The sequence below is a fragment of the Tachysurus fulvidraco genome, chromosome 12, assembly GCF_022655615.1.
Source record: "Tachysurus fulvidraco isolate hzauxx_2018 chromosome 12, HZAU_PFXX_2.0, whole genome shotgun sequence".
In the NCBI taxonomy this organism is placed as follows: domain Eukaryota; kingdom Metazoa; phylum Chordata; class Actinopteri; order Siluriformes; family Bagridae; genus Tachysurus; species Tachysurus fulvidraco.
The window spans coordinates 24,741,168-24,753,307 of NC_062529.1; the positions used below are offsets into that span (position 1 = coordinate 24,741,168).

The 12,140-nt window shown below is 38.2% G+C and overlaps 1 protein-coding gene across 1 annotated transcript; it reads right to left on the bottom strand.

The window, feature by feature from the left end:
* Nucleotides 1-10,088: 10,088 nt before the first annotated feature.
* LOC113641466 (macrophage mannose receptor 1-like) lies at nt 10,089-12,035 on the bottom strand. Its single transcript, XM_027144155.2, has 2 exons — nt 11,303-12,035; nt 10,089-10,630 (listed from the first exon to the last, which is right to left on the bottom strand). Coding segments are annotated over exons 1-2 (540 nt in total). The 5' UTR covers nt 11,842-12,035; the 3' UTR covers nt 10,089-10,629.
* Between the last annotated feature and the right edge of the window lie 105 nt (nt 12,036-12,140).

A 12,140-nucleotide genomic window follows, 5' to 3' on the forward strand; every position in this document is an offset into this window, starting at 1 on the left:
ATTCTAGAATTCTCCATTTTTTACCTTTCGGCGAGTCTTTATGTGGATTTGCTGATATGTGTTTGTCATGTTTCTAGTTTCATTTCCACTTAAACTTAGCTTAAATTTTTTGACAGATGGTCTCACATGTTCCTCAAGCATCTTCTGATACAATGTAGAATTCATATTCTATGATGGTAATCTGGTCAGGTCCTGCTGCAACAAAGCATCCCCAAACCATAACACTTTCACCTCTATGTTTCACAACTGGTATGAGGTTCTTTTGCTGAAATGCTGTATTTGGATATTATTCCATTATTCCACGTCTTGGACTTTGTTCATGTGTACTTTGGCTTCAAGAACTTCAGTCTTGCCCTCATGTTTTTGTTAGACACTAAAGGTTTCCTCTTGCACACCTCCATTGATACTTAAGTGATGTGACATACGGCTAAGTATGGTGACCCATACTCAGAATTCGTTCTCTGCATTTGACCCATCCAAAGTGCACACACACAGCAGTGAACACACACATACCGTGAACACACACCCGGAGCAGTGGGCAGCCATTTTTATGCTGCGGCGCCCAGGGAGCAGTTGGGGAGTTCGGTGCCTTGCTCAAAGGCACCTCAGTCGTGGCCGGCCCGAGACTCAAACCCACAACCTTAGGATTACGAGTCAGACTCTCTAACCATTAGGCCACGACTTGCCCCAAGTTGTGCACTATAGATTCAGCAGATCCTGTAGTAGTCCCTGAGAACCGAAGGTGGTTAGAATTCCAGTGAAGGTTCCCTCTGGCAGTTTGAAGGGGGATGTACCCGTGGTGCCCACTATCTTAAATCCTATATCCAAATGCCCGCACTTATATTGTCCTCCACAGATTGTACTGTTCAACCATGTGTTGTAGCACTGCAACAATTGTAGCAGTGTTTGGAGCATGTAGCAGGGAGTGACAAAGAATTTGTGTACCGATCTAGAGTCACCAAAGTATCAAACAAAAGATTGAGTCTGGTTTTCGACCAGGGCATTTGGGTCTATCAGGACTTCTTACAATTCTAAGGTTTTTTTTTTGTTTTTTTTAATCAGACTGTTTAATGGTTTAAGATATAAAAAACACAAGAACTACATCATGTGACCCACGATAACCTACTGTAGGTTTGCAACAATATTCTTTTGTTGAGATGTTTGGTCAAAATGCATATACATATACACGTATTACCAGGGATACATTTATCTTTAAGTCTTCCCTTCTTTTGGTTCTGTATTTTTTTATCTTTTCAGTTTTTTATTGATTCTTGTATTTCCAGCCACCAATCAGAAGGGTGCGACAAAGCTGGCCTTTTAGTATCCTGAGTTACAGGCTATCCAGGCTCATCATGGTCAATTTACTACATCAAAAGTTTCTCATTGTGCACCGATGCCACCCCCTGCTGGCTGCTTGTAGGTATCGTATAGACTGTCACATAAATACAATAAAAATATCTGAATTAAATGTAACCCAGGTCACATGTATTTACAAGCAGTATTATTTTATTAACATCTATGAAATAAACCTAAATAAAATGTATTTATATATTATTGTATATCTAAATAACAAAGGCACGAGGACAAATGTCGAGGTGAGAGTTTAGTCTCGTCTCCTGACGGAAAGATCGGAAAGAGAGGAAGTGAAGCGTAGGGAATTGACCGAGAGCAAGCAGACTGAATGAACCGGCAAATGATTATTAGAAGTAAACTACACTGTAAAAAATGATTTTTTGAACTTGTAAATAAAGATCATTTAAGTAAATTTTACAAATACTATTTTGTCTTTTTACTTCAAAATGTCACGTTTAATTCAATAAGCTACTTGAGGTTTCGTTTTGATTAATTGTGCTTAAATACATAGGTAAATTCAAATGGAACTGCCTAAGTAATATGTACTTAGTGATTTGTCATTTAATGAATTAATGCAAAAAATAACAAAACCAAGTAAAACGTACTCAAAGAAGCCAGGCAATCTATGCGCATGCGTTCCTGGTTGCGGTGTGGTGCCGAGGCAGAGGAGTGCAACGGAAAATCGTCTTGAAGAATGATGTGATTATTACACGGTAAGTTAATTAAATATTTGTTTATTGGTCAGTTTAGCTACCTTTGCAGAAAATTATAGAACTATTAGGACTGGTGGCTAAAGAGTTAAGGCGTCAAGTGTTAATAGTTTAAAAGTTAAAAGTTTGCTAAAGAACCGATTTGCACAAACATCTGTTATTAGCAAAATGCATCTGTGTCGAAAGGTAGGGTCTGGTCTGGTCTGGTCCTCGGCGCGCAAACCGTTGATTTTAGAAAGCATTTTTAAACGGTGAGTGTAAATAATCTAATATATAAATATCTTTCTGCAAATAAATGATTACCCTAAAACCTATATTAGTTAATTGTTAATAAGTTGACTTAGTGTAAATGTGTTGATTGATGCTAGTTTTTTTTCTCATTTTCTGTCCATTCACAGTAACATGAGCTATTTCTGACCTGACAGAAATAGCTCATGTTACTATGAGTATTTTGCTGGCATAAGTTTTTTTTTCTTGTCGGTTCATATAAGCGTGTATGCATGTACATATGCTTGTCGCTAACACTAGCATATGTCTCAGGTGATTTTTCTGTCGACTCATATAAGCATGTATGCACGTACATGTGCTTGTCGCTAACGCTAGCATATGTCTCAGGTGATTTTTCTGTCGGGTCATATAAGCGTGTATGCATGTACAGTACACGTGCTTGTCGCTAACACTAGAATATTCTCAGGTGATTTTTTTTTGTCGGTGCATATAAGCGTGTATGCATGTACTCGTGCTTGTTGCTAATGATAGCATATGTCTCAGGTGATTTTTTTCTGTCGGTTCATATAAGCGTGTATGCATGTACACGTGCTTGTTGCTAACACTAAAATATTCTCAGGTGATTTTTTTTTGTCGGTGCATATAAGCGTGTATGCATGTACACGTGCTTGTCGCTAATGCTAGCATATGTCTCGGGTGTATTAAAATAACCGTTCAAAAATGTGCTTCTTAAAGTTTCTCTTTTATTATTTTTTGTTTGTTTCTAGTAGCAACTTAAACTGCTTAAAATATGTAGTCATTTGCAGATGTTCATTAACGTTTTACAGTGAATGTGATGGAAAAACATGAAGCTACAGCAGAACTGTACCACTTCCTTGCCTACATCAAGATTGTCTGTGCACATTTAACTAAATTGATGCACTTAAGTTCCACTTTTCTAAGATTCTTCTTGTTGAAGAATGTATTTTCCTCGAAACACTGTATTGTTAACATTGTGAACTTGAGTACATTGTAGTGTTACCTGTTTTTTGTGAACAAAAAAAAATTGTATTATTGTTTAATTTCTTATTAAATGAATAGATAAAATCACATTTAAGTAGTGTAATTAATGACAGAAATTTTATTTTTGGGTGAACTAACCCTTTAAGTGCAAAGGGTGATCACACCAAATATTGATTTAGTCAATAGAAGGTAAATGAAAATTAATTTATGAAAACATTTTAAAGGCATCCCCACAGATTTACAGAATATTTACACAAGTGCCTAAAACGTTTTACAGTACTGAAGCTTTGCAACTAGTTTAAGTGTCTTGCAGACACAGTTCTTCATTTTTTAATTTTTTCATTCTTCATTTAATAACAGATTTAACCTCTGTGTGGGGCACTTATCACACAAAAATAAAGAGAACATACAACTTACTGTACAATATTGTAACCACTTTTTCACTCATTTGTGTATTTGACAGGATGTCAGAAGAGACATGATTGAAGATAGCTTCACCAATCATCTAATGAAGATCGTTGTACTGGGCAGCACCACAGGAGAGGAAGATGCCAACATAGCTGATGTCGTCATCGTCATTGAGGGAACTGCGGTCCTGTCGGGATGCAAGAATCTTACAAATGCCTGCCTTCTGCTCATGGGCTTCATTTACTCCCTGAACTTGAGCTATCCTTCAAAGCTAAGAAACACATTTGAAGTGTTTCAGAAAATTTTTCTTGGACTGGATGCTTTGAAATTTTCTCCAAAAGTTAGCTCTTTGCAGAGAAAGCTATTGATGTAAGTCTGCTAGCTGGCCATTTTGTTTGGCATTGAGTGTATTTGCTTTTGTATACTTTTTGTATTTGCTAATTGTTTTTTAAGTGAGAATGTCCGCAAAAGACTTGTTAAGCTAAAGTTGTACTGAACTGTTTCACATAGTTTGTCCATTGGTTTGATCATTTCTTTAATAAAAGTACTCAAGGAAAATGTCTGTCAGTGTTTTTTTTTATTTTATTTTTTTTATTGAAGACATCAGTTATGATGCATCACAAATTATGTTAGATATGTAGACATGTTAGAACATTTAAAGTAAAGGTTACTCAGGATAACTAAAAAAGATAACTAGGCCTCTTGTGTAAAAAAATGCAATAAATCATCATATATTTATAAGCATTACTTAAGTAATATTTACAAACAAAAAGTCAATAAAATTAACTGGGAATTCCCAAGTAAACTTAACAATTAAAAACTTAAAAATGTCTAATTAAACTTACTAATAATTATGTTTAGGCTATTACTTGGCAAATATTTGTAAATTTACTAGCCTTTTCTGAGTGAAAAAACTTTCCAAGCTTTTTTCAAGTAAATCCCACTCCAAATTTTTTACAGTGTATAAGAAACTAATAATTAGATTTACCACATGTTAATGCTCATAAATTCACGTTTTTGGGAGACAGAATTAGAAAACAATAATGAAAGACACACGACGACTAAAACCTGAAGGAATAAGGCCTAATAAAGATTTATTTTTTTGTTCTTTATTTATTTCTCCATGGTGTGTATCCTTTTTCTTACATGATGTATGTATTTTCTTAAGATATGATAATTCCCTACTCCGAAATGTGTACCATGTAAAGCTAGCATTGCTAGCACTGCGCATAGACGCTAGCATCTTAATTGTGCATTTGATGATTAGCATGCAGACAGTATGTTGTGTGTATTCAGATCATTATTGAAACAGACACTTTAGTTCATTTAAAACTGGTTTTCTCTTTTTTATGTTTAATTATTCGATTTAACTCTGTCTTCTTTACTAGACATTAAGTTTTTGTTAATCATAAGGTCATAATCATAATGATTAAGTAATCATAAGTTATTGATTACTAATTTCTTGAACATTCATTTGGAATCTGGATCATTGTGCTTGAATTTGAGAAACTGATTGTGAAAACGGATCAGTATAAAACAGTGTCATGGACTGCTGGGCTCTGTTTGTCTATATTCCCATATGCTTCTGTTTATGTTTTGTCTGCTCTCGTTTGCCCCAATTTATTTTGTAATAAATCCCCCTTTGTCATCTTATTGATGCATTTTGGGTCTGGATTTTACTTGCATGGAGGCACCGCTTTCTTACCCACTGAAACTGATATCGGACTCAGATACTCTTTATCTGTTGTGTTTACTGTAGATTTGAAATATAGAAATATTTTTTTTAAGAGCAAGAAGACTGGATTAAGAATTAAGAGTAAGAAACCTGCCTGATGATCCATCAAGCACTTTTATATGCTCAGTTTAGGAAATGTGTACATCTCTATCAACAGTATTATCTGCAAAAATCGGCAAAATATGAAACAATCATGTTGGAAGACATATCATGAGGATATGAATATGGAAAAGATGTTATTCTGTTTTGGAAGGGTCAGATTATTGGCCTAATGTAGCCAGAAAAAATCTTAAAAGATTTTGTGATCAGAGATGACTTAATATCACAGCTGTACTTTGCACTCGAGTCCTAAGGTTTGATTACTCTCTAGTCTCAGCAGAAGCACAACTCACCTGCTCTTTATTTTCTCCACTCATGATCTACATGAATGAATGATCTACAGTGGTAAAATCAAATACACAACAAGTGCACTATATATGCAGCGATCTTGTGCATTCAATTTCTGTTAAGCTTATTCCAACAAACATCTGCTGGAGCATGGTGCTTCACACTTGTAGGGTAGTGGCGGCACCTGGTGCATGCAGCAGGTCATCCAGGTGAACACTATAGTTAGTGTTCGGGGCTCAGACACACTTTCCCAGTTTAAATGTAGATTAAAAACTCATCTCTTCAGTCAGGCGTACACATAATACATCCCATAATATCATGCACCAGTACATCAGACCAGCGCATTTTTATGAACGGCAGATATGTTAATCCCTTTCCACTGCTTTTCTCTTTGTACCCATCCCGAGGCATCCAGACACTGTACCAGCTCCCATCGTCCTCTGTGGGACGAAGCCTTTGGACATCCACTGAGCCGAGGCCGACTCTAAGAATCCTGAGACATCTCCAGTTAGACTCTGTGGTACTCAGAAGATCAGAAGTCCTTGAACCTCACACCAATACAACATTTGTTTGACTGTATATTACAATCACACCCCCAGTGTCACCCATATGAGGATGGGTTCCCCCTTGAGTCCGGTTCCTCTCAAGGTTTCTTCCTTTACCAATTTAAGGGAGTTTTTCCTTGCCACTGCTGCCTGAGTCATCTCAGACTTGCTCATAGGGGAATAAATACATACACACTGTGAACTATATACATCTAATAATAATCTAGAATTTTTATTCTGTTAATTCTTATTTCTTTTATTATTCGTTATTTCCTTTATCATTAATTATGTTTACCTTCTGCTCTATGTTTATGTTCTGTAAAGCTGCTTTGAGACAATGTCTATTGTAAAAAGCGTTATACAAATAAACTTGAATTGAATTGAATTGAATTGAACACTAGCTATAGGACAACTTTACCTGGCTGTAACAGTGATGCTTCCCCTTCTTCTGTGCTGAATGGGTTCTACACTAGGATTAAGGTTCAGAACAACATGGTAGCAAGGAAGACCAGACCTCCTCAGTGACTCTTCAGATGCATGTTCAGATAAGCTGTCATTCCACCAAGCCTCGAGACCACTAACATAATCCCTGTGCTATTTGACATTTTCAATATCATGCCCAATGACTATTGCCATTTTTCATTTACTCCCATGATCATAAAGTACTTTCAGAGGTTTGTCATTAGGAATATCAAGACCCTGCTGCCACCATCTGTGGAGCCCTTTGCAGTTTCTATATCATCCCGACTGCTCCACAGATGATGACATTGCCACAACCCTCCACCTGACCTTTACACACCTGGACAAAAAGGACACATAAGTGCAAGATTTCAGTCAGTCCAAAAAGAAAAGAGCATTTTCAACACCACCACACTGAACACTGGGGCAACTCTGGGCTGTGTGCTCAGTCCAGTAGTGTCGGCTTTGCTGGCTTACAGACCACATCAAGGTGGGTGTCATTAGCAAGAACAATAAGTCAGCATATTAAGAGAAGGTTCATGGCAGTACAGTCATAAAATGACTAAACAAGTATGGTTTTTGTGTACAGTAAAGGTTACCAGTGTGATTTGTAAGCGATCTAGGAGAATGTTGTGATCTATAGTGTGATCTTTAGTCATCTTCTGAATCAGTGTATACAAAGTTGTGAGGTCATGCTCTACAGATTTTTAGTCAAAGTTAACCACTTATTAAAAGCTGTCCAACACTTTGTCTACCCCATTCTCCACTCAATAAATTGCTGTTTGTTCCTACACTGGCATCAGTCAGAAGAAAAACCTTGTAATTCCTGGAAATATGTGATTCCTGGGAATTTACATTTACATTTACAGCATTTGGCAGACGCCCTTATCCAGAGCGACGTGCATAAGTGCTTAAATCTCTAACATTGAATACATTAATGCTGGTTCACTAGGTTATATACTTAAGATACAAAAGATAAGGAAAGAAGTGCTAGTTGAAGTGTTTCTTGAATAAGTAGGTCTTCAACCGCCGCTTGAAAATAGCTAGTGACTCAGCTGTCCGGACCTCTATGGGAAGTTCGTTCCACCACCTTGGTGCCAGAACAGAGAAGAGTCTTGTAGTATACTTGCCTCTTACCCTGAGAGATGGTGGAACCAGTCGAGCAGTGCTTGTAGATCAGAGGTTGCGGGGTGCAGTGTGAGGAATGATGAGGGCTTTGAGGTAAAAGGGAGCTGGTCTGTTTTTGGCTTTGTAGGCCAGCATCGGTGTTTTGAATCTGATGCGTGCAGCTACCGGAAGCCAGTGGAGGGATCGCAGCAGCGGGGGGGTATGCGAGAACATTGGCAGGTTGAAAACAAGCTGGGCAGCTGCATTTTGGATCATTCGCAGAGGATGGATTGCGTTCATAGGTAGACCTGCCAGCAGTGCATTGCAGTAATCCAGTCTAGAAATGACAAGAGACTGAACAAGTACCTGAGCAGTCTGTGTGGACAAAAATGGCCGAATTCTTCTAATGTTGTAGAGAAGAAACCGACATGAGCGAGTCACATTGTTGTGTGGAATTGTTGTGTGTCTTTTATGCTTGAATACTGGACAGACATAAAAAGCATTTCACTGCATTTCGTACTCTGTATGCATGTGTATGTGACAAATAAAATTTGATTTGATTTGAAATAATGTGATGGGTGTCATCAAGTAGAAACAGCATACTAAAGTGTAGGATAATAATAAACTTGTTGGATTATTCACTGGCGAGGACGCTATTACACCCATCCATAAAACCGGACTTCCTAACATGTCGCTACATCCGGTAAGATTGTGCCAAATATTTTACTCACCGAGGACTTAAGGGACCCTTCACACACACACACACACACACACACACACACACACACACACACACACACACACACACCACACACACACACACGCACACACATTGCACTTATTGGGTTGTGAGGTATTTTTTGTATATTTTTGTAAATAATTCTGTATAATACACTTTGATTTGTTTATATTGGTGGTGTGTCTGTCTGTTTCCTGGTAGGGTACTTGTATTAGGGAGTGGTGCCCCAGTTAATAGTGTACGGTTTAGGTGTAACTGTCATGACTCAGCCCGCACTTTGGCCACGTGCACTTGTTTGTTTATGTTCCTCGTCACATGTCTGCCCTGCCCTCGTCTGTTCCTCCCTGTTTCCACACCCGTCCTAATTGTATCTGATTGTCTTTTGTATTTAAGTGTGCCGCGTTGCCGATGGCAGCGCGGAATCTACTGTTGTCCTGTCCTGTCTTCAGTCCGTGTCTTGTTTTCATGTTCCCTTTGTTATTAAACCCTGTTTGTTTTGGCTATCATGCGTTTGGGTCCGCTTCCTTACCCTGTGTCATGACAGTAACATACACGTGGACCGTTAAACAGTCTACCTCTCTTTTCTTCCATATAACCTTTGCCCAGTAAGTTTGTTTTGCTGTAAAATATATGTTTTAGCACCATTGATTTTTAACAATCACGTGGTCTTTTCCAGATCTTTTTCCATAACTATTTAGGATGGCCTGACGTGTTGCCGGTGTAAAAGATATCCTTTTCTTCTTGAAACTGCACAATGGATTTCCCAGTGGTTATGGTAACTTACCAAGGAGAACATAAAGTGGGGTATGTTTTAGACCACCTTTTCTAGGGTCTTACCATATTAGGGTGAGCAGTGCCATCTCCAAATTGCTCAGTGTTCTGCCCAAAGCAGCTGCCACTCAAGCCCAGGTCCTAACAACCATATATCCCATGTTGCTGACAGCTATTCTCCACTGTTCTCTTCGCCAGACACCTTTAACCAAATTAAGGTTACAGTATATGTAAGGTAGACAGTGGTCAAAACCATGCTGCTTCTACTCTGCTTATGCATCCATTCACTGTGATGAGGTAAATCTCAGGAATTAAAACCTTAAATTAAAATTTTATTCTGCTGTTGCACTACTTTCCTGAGGGAAATTAAATTTGTTTGTGATATGAGAGGGAGAGCAATAATTCAGGGTTGAGATTTTTGTGATGTTGCAGGAGAACAAGTAAGAATTTAATTTCATACAGTATCATATGCTGCGTTGTTACCACGACACACAAAAAAAATGTAAGACAACCATTATTAATGTAACATTATTTAACATTTATTACATTTAAATATATCTTATTTAATCTTGAATATTGTATTCTATTAATCTTTATGTTATTCTTTCTAATAACATTTTGTTCTATGTTTATGTTCTGAAAAGCTGTAAAGACGTAAAAAGCACTATACAAATAAACTTGAATTGAATTGAATTATCACTATAGAGAGAAAATAATAGAGAATAGAATACAAATATCTTTCCATGTACTCAAAAATGCTTACAACATATATAACATCTGGCAATCACAATTATTGGCAACAGAACAGTTTACAGTAGATTAAACAAAAATCTAATAAAGAAGAAGACTGTTTATTACAATAAAATGTAGCACTTAAATTTAGAATTGGAGTACAGTGAAGTGGGAGAGGAGTAGTTGTACATCAGAGTAGCTCAGGATATGTATGAGAGGAGTACGACATCAGTGAGATGTGCTGTAGGTCAGACAGGAGGAGGAGTTCGAGGTTGAGGTGGGGCTACATCAAGGATCGGCTTTGAGTTCCTTCTTGATCGCTATGATCATGGACAGATTGAAAGATGAAGCCAGACAGGAATCTCCGTGGACAATGATGTTTGTGGATGACATTGTGATCTGTTGTGAGAGTAAGGAGCAGGTGGAGGAACACCTGGAAAGGTGGAGGTCTGCTCTGTAAAGAAAAGGAATCAAAGTCATTCATAGTAAGACAGAATATATGCGTATGAACAAGAGGGAGGAAAGTAGAACCGTTAGGTTACAGGGGGCTGAGGTCAAAAAGGTGCAGGAGTTTAAGTATTTGGGGTCAAACATCCAGTGTTACAGGGAGTGTGGAAAAGAGGTGAAGAGGCGAGTACAATTGGATGGAGAAAAGTGCTAGGAAGAATCAAAGAAAAGGTGTACAAGACAGTGGTGAGACAAGCTACAGTATGCTGTGTGGTTTAGAGACTGTAGCAGTAAGGAAAAGACATGAGACAGAGATGGAGGTAGCAGAGATGAGTGTGTTGAGGTTCTCTTTAGGAAAGAAGAGGATGGACAGGATTAGGAACGAGCACATCAGAGGGACAGCTCAGGTTGGCTCTATTAGGGAGAAGGTCAGAGAGGTTAGTTTGCTAGCCTCTGTGATGATTTGCTGTGGTGAACCCTAATGGGAAAAGCCTAAAGTAGAAGTACATATTAAGTATTAAAGTAAGAATTCTTAGGTAGTCTTGTAGTCTGCCAGATGATAATGCATTGTCTTTGAAAAAGTATTGGAGATGGTGGGGATTACATTTATTGGTTTTACATTTGATTTTGATGTAAATAGTTAAAGGACATTGTTAAGGAGTCGATATGAGTCACTTACCAAGTGCTATGGTAGCAAATGAAGTTCATTTTCTCCTCGCAGTCTCTGTTCTCCCAGATGCTAGTTGCAATGTTTCGTGCTCCACATCGAAAAGGCTTAGCTGGCCGTGAAGGCAATGATGTCGGCCTCGGCAGAGAATTATCGTTCACCCAGAACCACGAACCGTCCATGAATCGTAGACTTGTCCAGAATGTGGGAGTCCAGAATTCCATACTTTTGCTATTGACCAAAAAGTGATCTGTCGCTGAGGTGAGGCTTACCAGGTCAGTGTATTGCATTCTGCAGTACACCAGAGCCTCCTCCCAGTTCTTCTTCTCCTGCACCACAATCAGCTGAGGTACCCAAGTGTAGCAGAAGAAATTATATAAGTTTGAACAATCTTGATTTTCCCACTCACTGGACATAAGCACACAGTCTTCCTGCTGAAGATTGTCAGGTTGCCCACTTTTCCACTTTGAGAATCCCAGTACACTTCCATCAGACCATTGTGTAAAGCTTGTCTCACCTTTATTTTTTCTAAGGCCGATCCAGCTGTTCATCCCATTTGTTAGATTTACAATAGTGTTGAAATTCTGTTCGGTGTTAAAAACTAAAAGATCTACATAACGTGTTCTGCAGTATGTTTGAGCCTCAGTCCAGTTCCTATATCTAGTGATATACAAGTATTTTTTAATAAACAGACCTTTGGCAGCATCTGTTAGAACCAGCAAGATGAGGATGGAGAGAACAGCCATCATCCCTGACTTAGATGTGATTAAGCTCAGCTCTGAAGATTCTGTAGATTATATTACTGGTGACAGCAGTACACAAATCAAAATGCAAAACCAAGTTGCTCACC